Raw genomic sequence first — 24120 nt, forward strand, 5'->3', positions numbered from 1 at the left:
TTTCAATTTCCTGCCAGTGTCAACCAGAGTTTAGCAGTGCACGAGTATCAGGTGTCAAATTCCGGGAGACTCCCAGACCTACCTAGATGTCTGGCACTTTATCTAATTATTTTTGTAGTTTCTTTCACCAAATGTTACTGTGAATGTAGGTCATTAGTAGTCTGGATTTTAATCTCAAGTGAAACTTCACTTCATTTTTCATGTCGTGAAAGTAAAACTTGACAAAACCAAAATTAAGAAACCGATATATTGCTTTATTTATTCGCTTTTTTGTACAAATACAAAACAAAAGAAGCTTACTCTCGAGATAGATAAAAATAAAGATGTGTGATAAAATGCATGAGAAGGTTTTGGTTTGACATAACTGCGCCACCCAGTGGCCGGGGGGAGTATTGTTATTGCTGAGTGTGTTTATGTTTATGACTCAGTTCAGTGCTGCAGAGAGCCTGCAGGCGGGTAGGGGGCGGGACACAGTGGTGATGAGTACAGTGGGTAAAATCGGGCGCGGCTCTCTTCCACTCCGCTGGGCGGGGCAGGTCTACGGGCTGGCTGACCCATCGGATCCACCCTCGCTCGGGGAGGAGAAGAAGTCGCACAGCCCCTCCTCGGACAGCTGCCCGTACTCGTTGTTGTAGAAGGTCTGGCCGGAGATCTGGCTGAGGAAGGGTGGCCGGTGCCTGCTGCTCTGCCCTGTGCTTTCCTCTGCCTGTTCTGGACTTCTGCTCAGCTGCTGACTGCACAGAGACAGGAAGCAAAGGATAGATGGATGAGAGAAAGAGGGGGAGAGTCGGAGATGACAAAGTGGGAGAGGAGAGGGGTTGAGTCGGAGTACTAATTTTGAATTTCAGCTTAGCTTCATTTGTCATTTAAGCAAGACCGTAACAAAATACCTTTTCAATGGACAGCAAGATCAGATGAAACTGATGAATGTTACAAAATGGGTCCTTTTACCTTCTGGAAAGCGCTCCTCTGTGCTTGTGTTCAATTCTCTCAAACTCCTCCGAGGCCAAGACCATGCCACTGTCTGTCTGACTATCCTGCAGAGAGAAACAAACACACACTCATTGTCTAGACGTCACATGATAGTGTTTCAGCCATATGGAATTTGCTGCCGTGGTAAAGGGAGGTTTGGTTTGGATAGTACGGACGTGACCGCAGCAGTATGGTGAGAGAGCGTGACTCACATGGTGTGTTTTCATAGAGGTGAGATCCAGCGGTAGCTCATCGAACGTCTTCACTCTGTTGTGGCAGACCCTGGAGGGCCCTGCTGTCACGCAGCCAGCGAATGGCACGCAGTTATAGTATCTGCTGAGAGGACGTCATCATCATAGGGTATCAGTCAGTGTCCCAAATCACACCTTACCCACATTCACTACCAAGAGAGACCGTTGCACGATGGCAGGAAGCTGACAAATCAAGTATTGTCCTACTATGTTAGGGTTTTAGGCTGGGCACATCCAACATCCAAAAATGACTTTCCCAGAAGGCAAGTGCTTATACATTTGCTTATTCTCAGTCCTTGTATCCTTTCCTCAGTCCTCAGTCCTCCACCCAAAGGAACATGCAAGGAAGAGTTGCAAGGATGAGATACAAAGACAGAGGAATCAGGGCAATATATATTAGGCAAATAGAGCATTCTTGCTCAGTCAAACACCAGTTTGAAGCAACGTCAATTACAGACGTGGCGGATGTGGAAAGGTGAATCCACAGGTAGACCATTTATACATAACAAGTTCCAAAGTTCCCTTCCACAAAAAGCTGTACACGTGTCTCCTTGCTCAAGTCTCCTCTGGGAGCCTCCTCACTTCTCCCAGGAGCATTTAAAGGATTGGAATATCTTTAAAGATGGTGGGCCTCTATAGATTTCTATAGGAGATGAGGATGGATAAAATAAGCAACTGGAATGAAGCCAAGGTGCCCTTCCTGGTTGGGCAGGGAGTTGATTGATGGGCAGAAGATACCTAATAGGTTGGGTGTTGTCTAATAGACAAGGTATACCTCATGGGCATGATGTTGTTTGATTGGCAGGGTATACCTGATTGGCAGGGTGTTGCAAGCCAGCCTCAGCTCCTCCTCGGATGGCGGTCGGGACGAAGCCTGAGAGAATCCATCATCCTCTGAGCTCTGAGACGCATCCAAGGGGATGTAGTCTTTTCCATCCTGGAGGGAGGTTGAGAGAGGAAGGAGAGAGGTAGAGAGGAGAAGTGAGTTGTGTTCTTCTTGGCAGTGGGACAAGTTTATCAGTTAAACGCATACTGATGCTCTTACATTCAGACATTTAATAGATGCTTTAGATTCACAAGCCTCTTTTATCAGACAACACCAAATGTAAAATGGCATGGGTAACTGCAAGCACTAGGCTACTGTAAATATACAGAAAATGAGCTCAAATAGAAGAAATGGACCATGAAAGTGCTTTAATACTAGCTGTGAAATCTGCAGAGACATTGATGCACCGGTATTGCACTCCCTACCGGTAAGCCGTTGTCCTGCAGCAGGTCTCCCAGAATTTCCACAAGGGCAGGGAATGTGGGTCTCTCCCTCGGCTCGCCTTGCCAGCAGGCTAGCATTATCCGGTATCTGCCAACAGCGGGGGTGCACATTTCACATCTACTCCAACCTCAAACTAAAACTGCTTCCAAGTATCTGGATCTCTGGATTTCTTTTTTCTCATTACAGCTTTGTTTTTCTTTCCTCCAAAGACTGCTGCCCCAGGCTCGTTTCAGTTCCCACCCTGTTCACAATGAATTCCTCATATTTTTGTACCCTCTCGAAAGCTGGTGTATGAAACTCGCAGTTTATTGTTATTTAATCATTCCAGCTACAGCAAATAACTTAATTTGCTTTCAGTGGCCTGGCTTGGTTCAGTGCCAGCTGATCTGTTCTTAGGTGGTGCAGGAGGAAGTGGAGGAGTTGTCGCTGGGGTAGCATATCAACACATTTCAATGTTAGGGTCATTGAAAGGTCACGGTCTAGATAAGGGTCAATCAGGGGTCACAGTCTGGGCATAGAGGTAAATAAAGGGTCACAATTGAGATGAAACCATCCATCAGGCGCCATGGTCTAGATGTCAGAGTTATTCGGGGGGCACAGACTCACATCCCAGGAGAGGCGTTCTCAGGAGCCCGCATGCGTGTGCCATCTTTCAGCCGCTTACAGAAGTCCTCATCGATCTGAACACCTGGATATGGCGACGCTCCTGAGGAGGTCAAGCACACCACTTGAGTTCCCTTGCATTTGAGTTGTCTGTTATGCTGTGATGGTATGTGTGATGGTATGTGTGGTGACAGATGTACAGTGCTGTGAACATCTGAGTGCAGTGTTTTTATTTCTCCTGGTTTGTTTGGAAGCTGTAAGGTCATCTTAACCTTGCCCACGACCCCATGCCTTGGCCCCCATCTCTTACCCAATGAGAATATTTCCCAGAGCAGAACTCCAAAGGACCACACATCACTCTGGCTGGTGTAGACCTTATCAAAGATGCTTTCTGGAGCCATCCACTTGAGTGGCAGGCGAGCCTGTGGAACCACAGGGGAAACCAATCACATGCTTACTGCATTGTTACCTTTCATGGTATGTTGTGAAGTGAAACAGTGTGTGTGTTCGAGTGTTTGAGGTGTTGTTCTCTTACATTGCCTTTGCGCACATAGTCAGGGTCCTTGTAGATGTCTCTCGCCAGCCCAAAGTCACAGATCTTCACTACGTTATTCTCCGACAGCAGGATGTTGCGGGCTGCCAGGTCTCTATGGATACACTGCAGGGTACATAACCATGGTGAGTGGTGACATTGAAGTTTGTGTTTGCCCTATAGTAATATGCACAGGCTGTGCTGTGTAGCTTAGACATGGTAGACCGCAGGCCTGCTGAGTGGTGGGTATGCAGCAGCTGACTCACAGGTGAGAGTATCACGCAATGCTCCTTACTTGGAAGCAGGTGGTGCAGCAGTAACCTGGGTGGCACCGTTGTTCATTTAAAGTTCACCTGGTCAGATGCCACCCTGGTTATGCAACTGTGACAGTGTTTGCAGTTCTCCTGTGACCCGTAAACACTCTTGTGCCGAGGGCGTCTTACCTTCCGAGAGGCCAGGAACTCCATTCCTCTTGCCACCTGGAAACTGTAGCAGATGAGGTCCTCTACAGTCAGAGGGGTCTTCCACAGGTCATCCGCTACAGACGATAGAGAGAGGAAGAGAGAAGAAAAAAGAGGAAATAAAGGGGAAAGGGAGGGAGGCAGAAAAGGAAAGGCAGAGAGCAACAGAGGAAGAGGAAGAGGGAGTGCGTTAATTTAACTGGGTTGGTTTTCCATGCAATGTGAAGTTGCACAAATACACACACTGGGACCGACCTTTCTCTGGAGTGGGTGGTTCTTCTTGTTCCTGCTTGCCACTGGCTGGGGACGGGGGGTCTTGGCCTCTCTGCTCCACCTGTACGGCCTCCATCATGCGTCGAACCTGGTTCCGTGTCTTGGGGGAGCGGTCCTGCGGAAGCAATCACAGGAGTAAGGACTGACTGCCTCAACCCCCCACACACAGCACTCAGCAGACAAAGCACTCGGTGACATTAAAGTTTCAGAGAGCTGCGTGGGCACATTACGGATCTGACTGACTGACCTAACTTAAGGTTTCCTGAATTAGGATCCTGTCCTAAAATTAGACTCTTCCGTGAGACAAAGGTACCTGGCTGATGTTTGTCCCGTATTCACGGGAGGTTTCCTTCCTGTTTTCAAGGCTTTAAATTAAAATCATGAGAACAGCATGGGTGAAGCTCTTACTCTGTAAGGCAGAAAGAACTCCCTCTTGGCCCGCAGGTAGTTGGATAGGTTTCCGTACTTGCAGTACTCCACAATCACCATTAGGGGGCCTGGAACCAGATGGACAATGGAGTTCAGTAATAAAAAACAGGAAGAACTCACAAAGAAGTGGTGTCTCCCTTCAAACGATCTATTTTAATATTATGGTGGGAAAGTTGTGCACGTGTTGCAGGCACGGTCGAGGTGCCTGTGCATACCGTTGGGTCTGGTGCAGGCTCCGAGCAGGTTGACCACATTCAGATGATGACCGATGTGGATGAGAATCTTCAGCTCTGACATCAAGGCTTTGTGCTCACTGGCTGTGGCTCCCTCTATCTCACACACACATACACACACATTGTGAGTTCTTCTCTCTAGGGACCAGTCTCTCCAATTATTTAAAACTTCCATGCTCACCTTTCAGCATTTTGACTGCCACTGTGTCCAGGCTGCGGGTTTTGTTGAGGCTGATGGTGGAAGCTTCTATCACCTTCCCAAAAGCCCCATGGCCTAGAACCTTCCCTGGGGAATGACAAGCCAGTGAGAGCATATTATTAGACAGGGCAGGAGTTGTGAAATTATAGTGATTGGACAGTACAGCACACTGTATATTCCTTATTATATTCCATATATTAATTATTGAGCATTTTAATATCTAATTTTCTTCCTGTAGATCATCAATCATCAAATCTGGACCTTGAATCCAAATGGCACTGGCTTTGTTTTCCCCCAGGTAATTAGCTGAACAATTAGTGCTACTGGGAAGGTGGAAAACGAGCACAGGACCGTGATTTCATCCCTGCTCTAGATGATCGAGGCATATTGATGAAGGGTGTGTGATGTGTTGGTTTGGTAAGCTAGGTGCACTTCTTCCCAGCACCAGCAGAGTGCGATAGGCCTCACCCAGCCTCAGTCTTTCCCGTGGAATCTCCCATTGGTTGGAGTCATAAGACAGGTATTCACATTGATCCTCCAGTGGCACCTCTCCTGGGTCCATGATGATGGATAGATAGCCTGTCTTTATGTCAGCTGGATTCACCTGGTGGGGGCGGGGCAGGGGTTAGAAGGGCTAAAATAACTACATGTGAGGTCAAACAAGATAGTAGATGAGTATTTTATTGTTTATTGAAAATGGCAATGGAAGACACTAAAGGAGGTGAAAGAAAGAGAGAGATAGAGATTGACGGAGGAGGACGATTTCCAGTGACACTGTACAGACACTGTATTGTTCAGTGGCTCTCTCATCTCCAAAATCAAACACACTCATCTACAGAGTTGCAAATACAGGCAGTCTACACAGCTGTGAACAGCAGCAGGGAATGAGGTGAACCCCATCCCCAATCTACATCACAGACCAATCAGAGGAGACAGTCCTGAGTCCTGAGGCCACACTCCTCACATTGTCCGTTTTACGATCGATTCAATTTCAGCCGGCTCTACATTTCAAATGGAAGCTTTTCTCAACAGTCGGATAGTATCGTACAATTCAGTATGACAAATTACCAGGCTTCAGGGTGTGAGAGCCCCGAAATTCAAATTCACACAAATGAGTGTCAGTTGCAGACAGTGCAGGGCGAATTCTGCCCTGGCAGTTCTAATTGGTCTTCTCATGTGTGTGCGAGGCTGGCGTTGGGGCGGCCGGCCCACACGTTAGTGTTGAAATGCTCCCTGGACGCGGACAGCGGAACAGGCATAGATCTGCGTCCAGCTCGATGCCTCAGCCCGGCGGACGTGCCAGACGATCTCTGGAGGAAGTTCACTTCGTCGCCACGCGATCTTTCCCACGTCTTTTCCGTTGATTTGTGCCGCGTTTCTGTCACATTTCAGTAATGCGATAAAGAGACTAAATTAAAACAAATTATTGTCCTCGTCCCTCCGTCACTGGTTTTATATGGTTTGCTGTTGATCCCCACACGGCTCTTTACTCACTGAAGGTTTGGTGTGGCCTGTACCGTAGTGGTTAAGGTACATGACTGGGACATGCGAGGTCGGTGGTCCGCACAGCGGTTGGGCCCTTTAACCCTGCATTGCTCCAGGGGAGGATTGTCTCCTGCTTAGTCTAATCAACTGTACGTCGCTCTGGATAAGAGCGTCTGCCAAATGCCAATAATGTAATGTAAAAGACAGGAACTTGAGAACTCTTGATTGGTTCACACAGGTCAGTCACAGTCACAACTTATTTGTGACTTCAGTTGTGACTTCTCTCCTTGCTTGTCAATCAGAGAAGGAAGATGTTGGGGCAGACAGGAAAGGGGCAGTGCTCACCCGCTTCACGTTGCAGAAAATGAGGATGAGGAGGGCCCAGAAGAAGATCGCTATGACCCCTGTGCCGATGAGAATCACTATTTCCACACTGGTCTTGTCGTCCGACCCTGCAGGAGAAAGAAAGCACATCAGAAAGCCTTGTTTATCCTCAATAGTAGGATCCTGTCCCCACCACTATGGGTAAAATATGTAATAGTTTAGGATTCAAATACTTTTCTAAGCTTTACTGAGCTTGTCTGGTATATTGGAACCTATGAAATACGACTCCAGGAACACTTAACTCTCTTAAGTCACCCTGAACGCACACACTCACACACATGTACACGTGCACACACATGCACTCACACAGTGATTGAAAGACACATCTCACCTGACAGTTGCTGTTTTATCATATGGAATTCTGTTGAGTGACATCTGTGGGGAGCACTGCGGGTTTAGAGCACGGATGGAATGTGGATGTGTGTGTCTGTGTGCATATGTATGTGTGAGTCTCAAAATTACTGAGCTTGTCTGGTATATTGGAACCTATGAAATACTCTGAAAATGTGTAAACCTACCTTCTGGGTTCTCTTGCTCAATTGCACAAGGCATGATAAATCAGGAACAGAAAAGTATCTATGCATTTGAGCCAGGTCTGCCATCATTAGCCTGACTCCACTCGTTCAGAGGATTGTCTGTTTAGGTAATCCGATCCGCCTAATTTGCCCCCAGCAAGAGCAGGTCCATTACACTGCACAAACTGCCAGAGTGCTCCCTCAAACAGCACACAACCATGCCAGAGAGAAATCACACTCCACTCAACACAAGAGCGCTACACAACCGCTTTATTGCTTATGTGCTTGGAACCATTAACAAAAACACGACCATTCGCAAACGTAGCTCTAGGGGGAGCTACAGCACAGTTTCCCTAAAGCAGTGAAATAGATCATAGAACACTACTTGCTTTTACATGCACATAAGTTCCGAGCTACTTCACCGAAAGTTGAATATTTGTAGAAAAACCGTTACCACCACTTGTCACTTACATCACAAACTAAATAAAGAATAATGACGACTTTGCATTCCCAAATATGTCTGACAAAAAATATTAAAAACTCTCCCTGTTATTTTAGCACTGCGAGTTTGAACAATTTTGAGAAAAGACGGAGATTCATTAGTACTAAAAGAAATGTGGCTGCAGTTCAAAGTTGTGTGTATGCTTGAGTCCATGTATGTATGCATGTGTGTATATGAAGTGTGTACATCCGTGTGAGTGCCTGTGTGTATGTGTGTTATGGATGTGTATGTGTGGTGTGTGTATGTGTGTGTATTGTACCCATGACAGAGATGGTAGTGGAGGTGTCTATGTTATGTGTGTGTATATGGTGAGAGTGTGTGTAACTTACCCTTGACAGATGGTAGCAGAGGTGTGTATGTTATGTGTGTGTTTGTATATGGTGAGTATGTGTGTATCTTACCGATGACTGAGATGGTAGCGGAGGTGTGTATGTTATGTGTGTGTATGTGGTGAGTGTGTGTGTATCTTACCCATGACAGACACAGTAGCAGAGGTGTGTATGTTACGTGTGTGTATGTGGTTAGTGTGTGTGTATCTTACCCATGACAGACACGGTAGCGGAGGTCTGTATGTTATGTGTGTGTATGTGGTGAGTGTGTGTGTATCTTACCCATGACAGACACGGTAGCGGAGGTGTGGATGCAACCCTTCTTGTTGCAGGCGGTGCAGGTGTAGTGGCCAGCATCCTCCTCTCTCACACGCTGGATACTGAGCGTCCGATTGGAGTCCTGCAGCAGAATCCCTGCACACAGCCAGACAGCTGTCAATCACCTCAGTCACCCACGGCAACCACACCCATTCGCCTGCCTGTCAGAGCCACACCACTGCCCCTGCTGTACAGCCAATGCTGAATCTCTTCTGTTCCTCAAGCAGTGTGCGACAACCGGCAGCTTCAGTAATGCCAAGCAAACTGAAGACATTCAGCATTGCACCATCTAATCCAGTTACTTAAAATTACATTTTACAGGAAAAAAAAAACAAATAAACAATTTTAATGAATATGGTCTATGAATTTGGATAACATGGGCCAATTTGTAGATACAGATTAAACCTAGTCTCAGACTTTCAAAAATTCAAATTTGAATTGGGATTCTCCATAAAAAACTCAATTTAGTCCAGGGCTTAAAGTTAAACCAGTCCTATATGCTTTCGAGAAGACTTAAAAGTGACTTTCTTATGCCCTAACAATCAGGTAGCACTCTCAAAGAATGAGCAGCCCTTGGAAAAGTGAGTGGGGCGGCATGGCATTCCACACTGAAACTAAACCACTCTCTCAGCAGTGACCCCGCTCACCACAGCCCCCTAATACACACACACACACACTCACACGTGCATATGCACACAGGCACACACACACACACATTCCATCCGCGCTCTAAACCTGCAGTGCTCCCCACGGATGTCACTCAACAGAATTCCATATGATAACACAGCAACTGTCAGGTGAGATATGTCTTTCAATCACTGTGTGAGTGCATGTGTGTGCACGTGTACATGTGTGTGAGTGTGTGCGTTCAGGGTGACTTAGAGAGTTAAGTGTTCCTGGAGCCGATCATTTCAAAACGTTGGCACGTCGTCAGCGGTGTTTGTGTTAGCCTGTCATGGACGGTCCTTATAATGTACAAAGAGACAGAGAGGAGCTGGATAGTATAACAGTTTTCCAGAAAGCGAGAGAGAAGAGATTCAAAGCCTAATTGCACTGGCTTTCGCTTATAGGTTTTAAATTCATATTTGGTTTCGTAAAGTCGTCACTAACTCTGCAAATTTTTGGTTCATTCCTCCACATCAAACCGCGGAACGGAAAACAGAGAGGACAGACACAGGCCAAATCTCGACACAAACAATGAGGAGAGATTGCCACTGCAGCCGTCTGCGGCTTTTATTAATATTTATTCCCTAGAAGGACAAATGCTAGGAATTTTCATGAATATGAATCGCCAGTTGGTCTCAATGTGAACGGTCTGTCCTTGTCTACAGTAGGGTAGGTCAAAGGGGAGACCACAACTCCAAAACATACATACACAACACATGTCTCCACTTTCATTGAGTTTTTCTGGCTCAATCTCAATTAAAATTTAACAGGGTCTTCCTGTTTACCCCACTGTCAGGGGAATCGGAAACCCAGCAGAATCTTGCCTGCAGCGTTACACTGCTGGAAAACATTGGCTGCATTTCACAGAAGTAAAATAAAGATTCCCAAAAAACACCCGTAGCCGTAGCCAGTTTCCTAAAATGGCCAATAACAATTGCTTCAGATCAGTGAATAAGTCAAATAACATCATTATCGCACCATAGATGATAGAAAGATCTTTTTTTTGGTGTTCATAAAGCTTTGCCTTTTCTGTCAAACATCTTTTCACAGAAGTCATAGAGATAATTTGGGATGGTGGGTGTCTGGAGAGGTAAGGTCAGAGGGCAGGTCAGCAGGGCCTGGAGAGACTCACTGCACAAGGGGTGTAGAGGGGGGAGACTCACCGGACATGGGGTGTAGGGGGATAGAGACTCACCGGACATGGGGTGTAGGGGGATAGAGACTCACCGGACATGGGGTGTAGGGGGATAGAGACTCACCGGACATGGGGTGTAGGGGGGAGACTCACCGAACATGGGGTGTAGAGGGGGGAGACTCACCGGACATGGGGTGCAGGGGCTGGTTGTCCTTCTGCCAGGACAGCTGGGGGGTGGGGGTGCCTTCCACATCACACTTCATCAGCAGAGACTCGCTGACGTTCACCGTCTGATTGGTGGGTCCGTGTTTGTAGCGGGGGGGTTCCAGGGCTGGGAGGAACAGAGACTGGTAAGTCGGAAGTCTATCACATACCACACATCGACATTCAAGTCACGTCCTCTTTTTCCAGAAGGTTGTGGTGTGGTCTGATCTCTCACACACTTTATATTTATGTACGTGTGAGATTTTTTGTAAGTCCCAGACATGATTGACAGGTCTCTATTATTGAGGTGTGATTGACAGGCATGTGTATTTGACAGGTCTGTGATTGGCAGGTGTGTGTCATCGACAGTTCACTGATCGGCAGGGATATATGATTGATTAACTCTCCTATTATGTTAAGAGTTTATGACTACCTTTATATTTGGGGTCAAATTTACCCCAACATTTTAAATAAACACAAAATTATTGCAAAAGAAAATTCTGACACTTTGTGTGTCGCCTTCTTATTGTCTCCAAAATTACTAGCCTTTAATCCATAAATATGAGAAATCTGTGAGACACATCTCATTTTAGGGCCTGAGGTACAGGAAGTGAAAGTGTGACACCTGCATGGGAAAGTACCACCAGAATCACCCACAAAGAAATCTGAGATAAAAATAATAATATTTTTTGACATTTGAAACAGTTACAGAGGGTCAACATAAGCCCATACGACCCACACAAAGTTGGTGGACTTCTGAAAACAAAGCATTATGTGTATTGCATATTTACCATTTAATCCCACCAAAATAAAACATTTAAAAAAGCATACAGTATCAAGATGAAAAAAAGGTTAACTGGTTTTTAAGAGATGTCAATCACTGAATGGGATCAAATTGACCCCAAACATAATAGGAGGAATAATACATCTCTGTGGCTGGCAAGAGTGTGTTATTGACAGTGGTCTGTGATTGGCAGGTGTGTGTGATCGACAGATCTCTGATTGGCAGGCATGTACAGTTGACAGTGGACAGTGATTAGCAGGTGTGTGTGATTGACTGAGGTCTGTGATTGGGAGGTGTGTGTGACAGGCAGTGCTCTCATTCGTAGACATCCCTGGTGTATAATCCAGCTATAACCAGCTACCACCTGTATCTCAAAACATAGCTTGAGCTGCTTTTTTCAGGCATGTATGACTGACAGCTGTCAGTGATGTGCAGACGTGTGTTCTCCTCACCTCTGACGGGTATGTACTTGCGGTGGCAGTGTTTCTCCCCCGAGCGCCGGTTCTGCACTTCGCACACGTAGTTGCCCTCGTGGTGGAGCTGTATGTTGGGGATGCTCAGCTCCAGGACCCAGCTGTTAGTGGGGCTGTCGAAGGACTGCTGTGCGTCCAGCCGCTTGGCGTACAGGTACAGGCTCCTGCAGTCCAGAAACAGGGGCTTCCCGGCCTCGTCCTGCAGGGCCCGCGGGTCCAGCCGGTACCACTGCAGGCTCTCGTAGGTGTAGTTATCCGCGCTGCACTTCAGCTGCACCAGGTCCTGCTCCAGAGGCTCCTCTGTGGGCTGCAGCTCGATCCCAAAGCCTTCTGGGATAGCTGCAGGAAAAGAGGCCACAGGGAATGACTAAACCATCCAGTACTGAGGTCAAACTACAGCCTTGCGGAGCTAAGTAAAGCCTGAGACTGCCCATGATATTTTCCTTCCCTCAGTGAGGCCTGGAAGGCAGCTGCCTGGAAGCCGGTTCAGCTCAGCCAACCTCAGATTATGTGTACATACTTCTTCCAGGCAGGTCTTATTTAATGCATTTTTATCAAATCTATCTGCATCAATGTAACTGAGCTAGCTAGTTTGCTAATCTGTCGTCATTACGTTTCCTAGTTCTAAAGCTGCTGCCTTCCAGGCCTCACTGAGGGAAGGGATATATCTTTGGTGAAACTCCAGTACAGGGAGAGACGCAAAATAAACCCAGGAAAGAAAGAGACCAGTATGCTCATGGCCTTGGCACCAAACCCAAAGACCACATTCTCTATAACCACCCCCCCCTCCACTTGTAAAGCAAACTACAGCCAAAACATTGCCCTTACCCAACCAATGGAATCCCACTGAGGTATTAAGGAATAAATATAGCATAAAATGTGAAAATAAACAAGCAGCTGGATTTTTGAAGGGTTGCCACAGCACGATAATGAAAGTAGGCCAGAAGCCTCACAAGGCCCAAGTGAAACTGGAGTGTGAAAATAGCACAGATTAAGGGCTGAGGATACTAATACTACTGGTCATCTGGGACCCTACCTGGTGCCTGGACAGAAAGATGAGTGTCTAGGGCCAAAAACAACATGTTTGGGTTTCATGAGCTGGTGAAATAGGACATTAGCAAAGGCGCTTTAAACACGCATGTTGAAACAGGGAAGGAGGCTTTTACATTACATTACATTACATTACATTACGTGGCATTTAGCAGACGCTCTTATCCAGAGCGACGTACAACAAAGTTTGATCTTGGCGGTACTCACTGGTCACGTAGAAGTAGATGAGTCTCTCGTCTTTGCCCACCTTATTGTTGGCAGAACACTTGTACATGGTGGACTCAGTTGCGTTCAGAATCACCAGTTTGCTCACCGTCTGTCAAAGGGAAAGTAACTGAACGACTGCTTAAATGACAGCTAGTCTTTTGAGGCAAAAAAAAATCTGACCTAATTTTCTGGTAGTTAGAAAAAAAACTGATTCAAACAGGTTTAATAAGAATTAGGCCTATCTGTGTGAACCTCAACAGACAGCCATTTTCTGATGGTCATTTATGTCAACCCTACCTCCTCCTCCACCCCCGCCATCCCTCCCCTCCTGCCCCCTCACATTCAGCAGGAAATGACCTCACAGGTGTGCCTGAAAACAGGAAGTGAGTGCTCTCTCCTTATGTGTTTATTCCCTCTCACTGCAGGAAGTGTGGAAAGGAAGAGGGTTTTAAATATTTCTCATGTGGAAATGGCAGCGCTCGGCCCCTCTCTCTTCTGATTGACAAACGCAGCACTCTGCATCTGGGACACTTATATAAAGCTGTCTCAGTTTTAGGCTATGAAAGTGCACTGAAACCATAAGACAGCAAGTTCTACATTACACACAACCAACAGCCTCCCACGCCGAAGCACACAAACATTCCCACAGTGTTGCCGTAAAATGGCAGCCTTAACACTGCATAGCAGGATGTTGCGGTTCAGATGTTGGATGGCATGCAAAGGGCACCTTATTTCGGCCGTCAACCATCTCTGTCCAGGTGTCGATGCTCTGAAAGGTGTTCACTGCGTTTTCTGGGTCCATTTCCTGCCAGTTTTGACACTCCGGGATTGGATCTCTGCGTTTCCGAACGAGCTCTCCTCTGCGAGGTCTATACAGACACATCCACACACACAGAACTGTCAAAATTTAAATAAATGTCATAACTGCAGCAACATTTCTGTGTTAATGGATCTCCTTCTTTTCGCTGAAATGTATTAAAATCCATTTCAGGCTGTTCAGGTTTACTGCATCCAATCAATCTAATAGACCATGAGAAGCCTGAAGAGCACCATTTGCTTTGTTTTGATTTACAACTTTATAGACTCTGTAAGCACACATATTACTTTTTCATTTTTAACAATGATGCGCAGGCAAAAAAAAGAAGCAGTTTTAGCCGTTAATACATTACTAGCTCCATTTTGCATTTATCATCTAATATATCAAACAGTAGACACTGCCTCTCAGCCTAACAGACATGAAAGAGGTGTATTGTGCGTAATGGTCATGTGAGAGGCCATGTCCAGTCCAGAGGGACACATTTTGTGCATTGTGCTGCTTTACATTACATTACTCCACCCCGTAACTCTGTCCCTTTGAACCACGAGGCTCAAGATTGGCTTCGCCTCTAGTGAATATGATAAGCTTCCTATGACCAGCACACCACAGCTGCGTCTCTATAGATAGCCCAAAAGGAAGATGCATTTCTGCCTGTGGCCCCGACTCGGCCTTAGACCAGACGACCTAACCTATGTGGTGGTCCCTTGTGTTTACGCTAAATAAGACCATTCAGCATTCGTGGAGGTTTGGGGGAAAATACGATGCCCCCGAGACCAGGGTGGCATCCTCCCAGAGCGGCGGGCGTGGCCCTGTCTGTCGAGGACGCACTGATTGATCGCTCCCCAATGAGGAAGTGACTTCCACAGGCCAGAACCTTCCTGTGTTTGACCAAGGGTAACTAAGGATACGAACAGAGAATGGACCTGCGCTCATCAAACCCTTAGCACATCCACCCCCTGTCACCAAAAAAAGGAGGAACAGCTGGGCAGAATAAGAGGAAAGCATGAAGGGGAGGAGGAAGAGAGAAAGCAGGATGAAGTGCTTGAGATGAAAAATGCATGCGGCCTCGAGAGGGCTTAAGAGGGGAGCGGAGTTTGAAGTGGACGGGGGACAGATGGGGAGTCCGTGAATGGGCCGTTTGGATGCCACGCGCCCCAGTCTGAAAGGAGTGGCGGGATACATCATGGCACAGAATGCCTGTCTTCATGCCCATCTCATCATCATTTATTAGCTGATGCTTTTATCCAAAGTGACTTACAGTTGATTAGACTAAGCAGGGGACAATGGGTTAAGAGCCTTGCTCAAGGGCCCAACAGTTGTGTAGATCCTTATTGTGGCTACACCAGGGCGTGAACCACCAACCATGTACCCACATCTGAAGGGACACAATAAAAAATCCAAAGATTCCACAAAAGAATAAAACATCAAATGATTAATCTAATCTAAGAAAGTCAGACAATCCAGCAATAACCACCCAACAATTCACTCAACTCACAAACTAAAGATCTAACGATCTGATAATCTCATCATTTAAAAATGTATGCTTCAACAATCAAACAAAAGATTGAATGGTCCAATAGTCCAGTAATGCAATGATCCAACAATCGAACAATGACATACATCTACAATTTTTTCAATGTAATCATCTAGCGATCCAATAATCACTTTTAACAAACAATGTAGAAATCTAACTCAAATAACAACCTAATAGTGAACTGACAATTCAACAAATGGCCTAACAATCCAAAGAACGGACAACAATTTAAAAATCTACAGTGCAGTTTCTCCAAGGAAACAACGGGATCCAGGAGGTTACAAAACATCCCAGAAGAACATTCAAAGACCTGCAGGCCTGGCAAATTTCAGCTAAGGTCAGCGTTCATGGCTCTACAATAAGAAAGAGACTGGGCAAAGATGGGGTTCATGGGAGAGTAGCAAGGCTGAAACCACTGCTAACCTAGAGAAACATCAATGCTCATCTCACACTTGCAAAAAAACACCTGGATGATCACCAAGCCTTGTGGGATAATGTTCTATGGAATGAACATTATGGCCTTATGGCCCATTATGAAACAAAATGAACATACTGACAAGTCAAAAGTGGAACTTTTTGGACAACGTGTCCCATTATGTCTGGTGAAAGCAAATGTTGCATTTCACAGTAAGTGTTTACTCAGGTTGTAAAAATACATTGACAAAGATTTTGTCATTTTGTCACACCATTCAGTGTGACAAATACCAAATATTGGAGGAAATGAGGAAAGGGGCAGATATTTTTTCACTGCACAGTAGCCATCCAAAAGTCTAAGCAACTAATGAGCCAACAACCCAACAAGTGAACTATCCAACGGTTGAACAGTCTAACAGTCGAACACTTCAACAATCTAATGATCTGATGACCCAGCAATCTGAAAATACAATTTCATGACTGTGTGTGGGAGTGTCATGAGGAAGTGGCTGTTGGGAAGACCTGGATGTGAAAGAGGACTGGTCTGTTTAAGTAAGAGGTGTCCAGGTGGGGTGGGGGAGAGGAAGCCCCCTGCTGTGGGGACAGGGCGCGGCTTTGTGCGTGAAGGTTATTAATTCTGGAGAATATGAGGTGGAAGGACCATGGTGTTTTGGGAAAGGAAACAGGTCGGGCTGGGAGATGTCAACACTGACAGTTCAGGCTGACACCCCCCCCCCCCCCCCCCAAAGGATGTCACCAAGCCCTTTGGCCCCACGCTTCCTGTTGTTGGAACCATGCATCACTCACTATTACCCTCCTTCCTCTACACTAGCCTGTCAGGGTGAACCTACCCTGTGCCCCACCCCCTGCCCTGCCCCTCCTTCCCAAACTCCTCTGTAGCCATTGCAGGCAGCGGGAGGGAGTTCAGGGCCTTTACTACTGAGAAAACAAACAGGCCTCTTCGGCAAACCTGCTGGAGCCCCAGCCACCCGCCAGCCGCCAGTGTCGGCACAAAGCCAAGACGGACAGAGAGAGAGCGTTGGTGCTGAACTCAGAGTGAACCTCGCGGCCTCACACCGACCTCACAGCCTCACGACAACTGACCCGCCGGGTTTTACCGAGGCTAGGGACTAACGAGGTGTGGTCCAAGAGTCTGGGGTATTAAAAGGGTGTGGCTTTAATGAGTCTGGGGTGGTAAAAGGGTGTGACTTTAATGAGTCTGGGGTATTAAAAGGGTGTGACTTTAATGAGTCTGAGGTATTAAAAGGGTGTGACTTTAATGAGTCTGGGGTATTAAAAGGGTGTGGCTTTAATGAGTCTGGGGTGCTAAAAGCGTGTGACTTTAATGAGTCTGGGGTGCTAAAAAGGTGTGACTTTAATGAATCTGGGGTATTAAAAGGGTGTGACTTTAATGAGTCTGAGGTATTAAAAGGGTGCGACTTTAATGAGTCTGGGGTATTAAAAGGGTGTGACTTTAATGAGTCTGGGGTATTAAAAGGGTGTGGCTTTAATGAGTCTGGGGTGGTAAAAGGGTGTGACTTTAATGAGTCTGGGGTATTAAAAGGGTGTGACTTTAATGAGTCTGAGGTATTAAAAGGGTGTGGCTTTAATGAGTCTGAGGTATTAAAAGGGTGTGGCTTTAATGAGTCTGGGGTGGTAAAAGGGTGTGACTTTAATGAGTCTGGGGTATTAAAAGGGTGTGACTTTAATGAGTCTGGGGTATTAAAAGGGTGTGACTTTAATGAGTCTGGGGTATTAAAAGGGTGTGGCTTTAATGAGTCTGGGGTGGTAAAAGGGTGTGACTTTAATGAGTCTGGGGTATTAAAAGGGTGTGACTTTAATGAGTCTGGGGTATTAAAAGGGTGTGGCTTTAATGAGTCTGAGGTGGTAAAAGGGCGTGGCTTTAATGAGTCTGGTGTGGTAAAAGGGCGTGGCTTTAATGAGTCTGGGGTGCTAAAAGGGCGTGGCTTCCAAGAGCAGCAGTGGTGAAAGTGTAGGATCTGTGTAGAGCCCAAAACAATGTAGCAATGATAAGCGGTGAGTGAGTGAAAGAGTGGGCTCACAGGATTGGGCGGGAGAGGTTGAGGCCGCAGGGCCCCCAGGGCCTCCATTGCCAGGTGATGGTGGAGGGGGCTGGGATGCCATAGGCGGTGCAGGTGATGGTCTGCCGGGTGCCTCTCCGGTAGGGGTTGGTCGGCGGTGCCACCTTCTTCTCATGGATCTGAGGGGGGACTGCAGACAGACGCACACATCACACCGACTGTACATACACATCGCGTATGCCCCGACAACTGCACACACACATCACACAAACTACTGTACACGTGTATTCCACAGCAACTGTACACACACATCACACAAACTACTGTACATGTGTATTCCACAGCAACTGTACACACACATCACACAAACTACTGTACACGTGTATTCCATAGCAACTGTACACACACATCACACAAACTACTGTACATGTGTATTCCACAGCAACTGTACACGCACATCACACAAACTACTGTACATGTGTATTCCACAGCAACTATACACACACATCACACAAACTACTGTACATGTGTATTCCACAGCAACTGTACACACACATCACACAAACTACTGTGCATGTGTATTCCACAGCAACTGTACACACACATCACACAAACTACTGTGCATGTGTATTCCACAGCAACTGTACACATACATCACACAAACTACTGTACATGTGTATTCCACAGCAACTGTACACACACATCACACAAACTACTGTACACGTGTATTCCACAGCAACTGTACACACACATCACACAAACTACTGTACATGTGTATTCCACAGCAACTATACACACACATCACACCAACTACTGTACATGTGTATTCCACAGCAACTGTACACACACATCACACAAACTACTGTGCATGTGTATTCCACAGCAACTGTACACACACATCACACAAACTACTGTGCATGTGTATTCCACAGCAACTGTACACACACATCACACAAACTACTGTGCATGTGTATTCCACAGCGACTATACACACACATCACACAAACTACTGTACACGTGTATTCCACAGCAACTGTACACACACATCACACCAAGTACTATACATGCTTATGCCACAGCAAGTATACACACACACACACACACATCTCCCCAAGTACACACATATGCCATAGCAAACAGACACACACATCATGGCAACTACATATATATGCAACCCATCAAACCAACTACACATGTATGCCACAGCAACTGTACATACACATCACACAAATCTACACATGGATGCTATGGCAACTATATACACATCACATCAACAGTACAGCGGTGTCATGCCACACGCACATGGCATATGCTGTCACCCTCAATATGTGCGCTCCACATTCACATTAGCTACTAATTTCAGCAGACTATTAAGGCTAACAGTGATGAGGATAATTTATGAAGATCAGTTGGAAGAAAACTGTTTCTGTGCTGTATTTTCCTTGTATTCACCACTGAGAAATAATGAAGAAGCACTATACTAGCTAAATTAAATCAGGAAAGTCGTATGTAGGTAAATAGATCAAATAAGGTTATGGCGCTATGCTGTTTAGGTGAAATAGGAACAAAGTGCAGTGTTGGTTAGATGAAATACAGTAAGGTCAAAGTACTTCTGCTGGATAGATTATGAAAGGCAGGGCTGCTGGTTACCATTGACAACCAGAGTGATACTGAGCCTCCTCTCCAGTAGGGCGGCAGTGTTCGTCAGAACGATGGTGTAGTTTCCCGCATCCTGCTGAGACACCTCCTTGATCTCCAGGGCATGATGCTGGTACTTCATACGGTTGAACTCGGGCCGTTTGGTGATAAGCCTTCCATCTTTAAACCTAGAAAATGATTTAGATTACTTGGTCACCTGAATTCTTATTCACACAGTCACCAGCTGTCCCATATCCAATTTTGTGTTGATGGAAGGGCACCCCTGGTGTAAATCCAGCAAGAAATGACCAGCTACCAGCTGTTTCAAAACATAGCTTGAACTGTTTTGTTCAGCAGGGACAGCATCAGTTTGCTCCGCCTCACCATTGTGCTTGTGGCGGGGGGTACGCTGAGACTTTGACGGACAGCCGGAAGGTCTTCTGGCCCACGGTGGCTTCCTTCACTGGCCCATCCTTATAGTCCAGACTGATGAAGGGCTTTTCTGAAACACCAACAGTTCGACTGCATCAGACACCCTCTCTGCTGCCTGTCAATCACTCTGACACCCGGGCGCGTGCAGGAACAAGACTGAGTGGGTGCCAAACATATCCACCAACGCAAATAATTCCTCTGGTTCTACCCTGCAAAAACTGCATTCATAACACGGCCAAATTCTAATCCATTCCTTTTTTTTCTTCTTTCTTTTAATAAAACCATGCCCCGAATGTGGATCTCATTAGTGTCAGTCTATACACACAGAGTAAGATTACACCACCTCAGGAAAAAAGCACTCAAGTCATTGTGGATCTGAAAAATAACTCACTTATCCACACATAAGCTGAATCAGAACAGACATTTATGGCGTACATGCAGTCCTTCTGGCCTGTGTGTGGTCATATTGTACTGTGTACTATGATCTATGTGTGGTCCTTATGACTTGTGTGTGATCATTTTGTATAGTGCACGGTGGCCTGTGTACAGTCCTTATGATGTGTGTGGTCATAGTGTATGGTGCACTGTGACCTGAGTGCAATCCTTATTGCCTGTGTGTGGTCATATTGCAGTGTGCACTATGGCCTGCGTGCAGGGGGGACCGTACCATGCACTATGACCTGAGTGGATAGGTGCAGGGGCTTCTCGACGGTGTCGGCATGGCAGGTGTAAGAGCCCGTGTTGGAGACGTCCAGGCGCGGAATGGTGAGGATGCTGGAGGCTTGAGTGCTGTGCGGCAGCTGGGTGCGTTCATACTGAATGTTCACGGTCCGGTTAACCTGCCAGGGCGCGGTCACAACACGGTCAACACGCAGGCACCACGTCTAGGACAGACAGACCCAGCTTCTATGTGCAACATCTCTAAAATCCCCTCTCAAAACCACCCGAAGCACCATCACCCCCCCCCCCCCCCCCCCCCCCCGTACACTCCAGTGGACCCCCAAGGTCGGTACTGTACCTCCTTGCTCTGATACAGCCACATGAATTTGACGCCTGTGTCAAACTCCACCCGTGCTGTGCAGTTTAATTCCAGTTCCTCCCCTGCCATCCGCTCCACAGACTTCTCAGGAAAGAGCTTCAGATCATAAAACATCGTTCCTGTGGGCAGGGGTTCGAGTGAACAGCATCAATCAATCAAGCCGTCAATCCACAAATCAAATGCTTATATTTTGCATTCTTTTCTAATTTACTCCTTCATTACAAATTACATTATCAGCATAACAATAATTTCTTAGTAATTGGTTTCTCCCACTTTTGCTTTAATGGAAATGCGCACTCCAGCTGTCTTGGACTCCCCAAATGTGTGCAAAACCTGATTATCCATGTTATCCCAGCATTATTTGGCAATGTTTCAAAGGGCATCTTGTGATGTTGCTGAATGCTTGGCTTCAAGTGCCCCCATAAATGTGCAATGGGGTTCAGGTCAGGTGATTGAGGATTGTGCAGCACACTCCTTGCTCTTCTTTGGTCTTCAAGTAGTCTTGTTAAGCTTTGAAGTAACTTTAATTTGTTTTACATTTTTCAAAATCCTGTGGTCTCAGAGTGGTCTCAGAGTGTATCTGCAACGACAGCAGATACACTCTTCCCTTCGTGGCTTTCTCAAATCATATAATTTCCCAGAAACACACTTGACTTGACACAGCTGCTTTGAAATAATGTTCTGATATTTTGTTTGTCATGCATTTTTTTATTTTTGGGTAAAGTTGGCCTTCTGAAATCAATCTCAGCTAAAGCAGCCTAAATGAAAATGGCCAGCTCTCAGCTGTTGGTTGCTAAAAGAAGTGAAGTGAAAAGCAGACTGCTACAGAGTGCATGCTGCCATTAATATGACATTCGATCACAATGTGAACCCGTGTTTGTTTTCCCTGCCGGCAGCCCATGTCAACGCCGAATGCTGAGAATGAGTCACTTTTATGGCTCCTGAAGGCGACATGATTAAAAAGTGTTGATCTTGGCCCTCGGATGCTAACAGGGCACGGTATCTTCAGATTAATAATGAGGAAAGAGAGACAGAGAAAGCGTGAGAGTGACCTCATTCAACATCACTGCCTCACGAGGTCCTTCATAGTTCATTTAAAATGAGCGGAGAGCAGACTGGAACTGGCAGTTTCCCTTTTTTCTCCCAATTTGGTAGCCAATTGGACCACGTCTGATTCAATTAGAGCCAGTATTAGATACACCGCCCACACCCCGTCCCTCGGCGGCCGACGGGAGAGCGACACGCCTTCTTCAAGCCGCCTCGCCTCCCAAGTCGTGACCGTGATTCCGAGGCGCTCGAGGTGCTTGTTTTGTGCGGCGATCTACTAACCCTGCCAAGTCCCTCCCTCTGGAGCAGCGAGCCAATTATTGCTGCTCCACGTGAGCCGGCCAAACTTGGCTTTTGGCAGGACCGAGAATCGAACCCCGGTCCCCGGTGTGCAACTGCAGCAAACTGCAACCTGGCAGTGTGATTTAACCTACCTCTAGTCCTTTCTATGCTGCCACTCATGAGCCAAACATCTCTCAGCCTCAGCTGAAAACCAGTCACCTCAAACGCTCAGAGCCAATCATCTCTCACTTAAGAGTCACCTCTCCCTCTCAACAGAGCCAATCAGTTCTCAGCCTTACCTCAGTGCCAATCAGTTGTCAGGCTCAGTTCTCAGAGCCAATCATCTCAATGAAAGAAAGCCTCATTGAGTGAGTCTCCCATTCAAGCCATGAGATATTAAAAAGTGATATTAGTGAAAGCCTCAATTGTTATTACTATTACCCAGCCCCGGTTCTTGACTGGGGGGCAGACAGAAATTTAGGGAGGGCACCTTTTTCTTTAGGGCACTGTGTGTGCCATACAGTTCCCAGGCTTTTTCCCCTCATTTGCATATATTTGTGGGCGTGTTTGTGTGTGTGTGTGTGTGTGTGTGTGTGCGTGTATCCCTGCAACCAAATGATCAAAGCAATTGATTATTTTAAGTCAATGGTCAAAGTTTTGGGGGGGCACAGCAAACATTTGGGGGGGCACAGCCCCCTCTGTCTCTCCCCCCCCCTAGATCGGGCCCTGCTATTACCACCTCTCAGCTCAGAGTGAATTGCTCTTCAGCTGACAGGAAGCCACCTCCAAAGAAAAGGCACAAGCGAATTCAAGGGCACTCATAGGCAGCTCTTAGCCTGTTTCTCTAAAAGTATACATATATGTTTTCTATGGATACTATGGAATGAATCTTGGGAAGAAATGTCTAATATCAAATAGGGAGCTGAATGAGCTGCTGATATTTCCTCCATTGATGACAGCTCATATTATGGAGCAAAACAATAAATATTTATTGCATCAGTTGGATAGGTGTTGAGCCGTGCCACTAAAAACATCTGTAGCAGGAAGATTACCTCATTCCAGGAGAAAATTAAGCAACAAGCAATGTTCTGTTACCCAGTGTCCCAGAAACTCGTCCAACATGCAAGGACCATCTTGGCTTATTGCCCGCTTGCATTGCTTAGTTTATTTATTGTTCATGCTTTCTGAGCAATTATTATTTTCAGCAGTATGTTGACGTGGGAAGGGTGACACCCAAAAAGATATATTGCCAGCACGTCCTGCAATCAATCAATCATTATTATTCTCTATAGTACCACATGCAATTGTGCGATCACATGGTGAACACAAATCCCAATGGACATTTTCTAAATGGAGTGACAAAAAAGAAAAATACCTTTTGTGCTACTGTGTCTGAAATGTGGAATACAATATTAACTGAACAGCTTCAAGGGAGATGGCACTGAACACAGGGAAACACAGAGGATGTGGAGCTTCAAGATCCACAGTACCTCAGTGGATCATGGTACTTGTAGTTTTTAAGATGGAAGATGAACAAGAAAGTAATGTCGGTCCGACGCTAATTTGAAATACTTATTTTTCCTATTGAAGTGCGTTTTAT

General features: G+C 46.2%; 1 protein-coding gene across 2 annotated transcripts in view; it reads right to left on the reverse strand.

Moving 5' to 3' along the window:
- Positions 1 to 233: 233 nt before the first annotated feature.
- The window catches only part of flt4 (fms related receptor tyrosine kinase 4), a 59575-nt gene continuing 35688 nt past the window's right edge, over positions 234 to 24120 (reverse strand). Inside the window, exons 6-30 of one of the 2 annotated variants that reach the window (XM_061233738.1) lie at positions 21171 to 21310; positions 20820 to 20991; positions 20105 to 20222; positions 19733 to 19908; positions 18104 to 18272; positions 14003 to 14144; positions 13276 to 13384; positions 11998 to 12357; positions 10742 to 10888; positions 8721 to 8852; positions 7054 to 7160; positions 5692 to 5827; positions 5206 to 5310; positions 5007 to 5120; positions 4771 to 4859; positions 4345 to 4477; positions 4072 to 4166; positions 3632 to 3754; positions 3407 to 3518; positions 3100 to 3199; positions 2475 to 2580; positions 2036 to 2160; positions 1185 to 1305; positions 952 to 1037; positions 234 to 734 (exon numbers count right to left, since the gene is read on the reverse strand). In XM_061233738.1, the coding sequence (XP_061089722.1) occupies positions 539 to 734; positions 952 to 1037; positions 1185 to 1305; positions 2036 to 2160; positions 2475 to 2580; positions 3100 to 3199; positions 3407 to 3518; positions 3632 to 3754; positions 4072 to 4166; positions 4345 to 4477; positions 4771 to 4859; positions 5007 to 5120; positions 5206 to 5310; positions 5692 to 5827; positions 7054 to 7160; positions 8721 to 8852; positions 10742 to 10888; positions 11998 to 12357; positions 13276 to 13384; positions 14003 to 14144; positions 18104 to 18272; positions 19733 to 19908; positions 20105 to 20222; positions 20820 to 20991; positions 21171 to 21310 (3413 nt within the window). In that variant the 3' untranslated portion in view covers positions 234 to 538. Of the gene's footprint in view, positions 735 to 951; positions 1038 to 1184; positions 1309 to 2035; positions 2161 to 2474; positions 2581 to 3099; positions 3200 to 3406; positions 3519 to 3631; positions 3755 to 4071; positions 4167 to 4344; positions 4478 to 4770; positions 4860 to 5006; positions 5121 to 5205; positions 5311 to 5691; positions 5828 to 7053; positions 7161 to 8720; positions 8853 to 10741; positions 10889 to 11997; positions 12358 to 13275; positions 13385 to 14002; positions 14145 to 18103; positions 18273 to 19732; positions 19909 to 20104; positions 20223 to 20819; positions 20992 to 21170; positions 21311 to 24120 lie in introns of both variants that reach the window. The other variant, XM_061233737.1, reaches the window with a different exon arrangement.

The sequence above is a fragment of the Conger conger genome, chromosome 3, assembly GCF_963514075.1.
Source record: "Conger conger chromosome 3, fConCon1.1, whole genome shotgun sequence".
NCBI classification, from domain to species: Eukaryota; Metazoa; Chordata; class Actinopteri; order Anguilliformes; family Congridae; genus Conger; species Conger conger.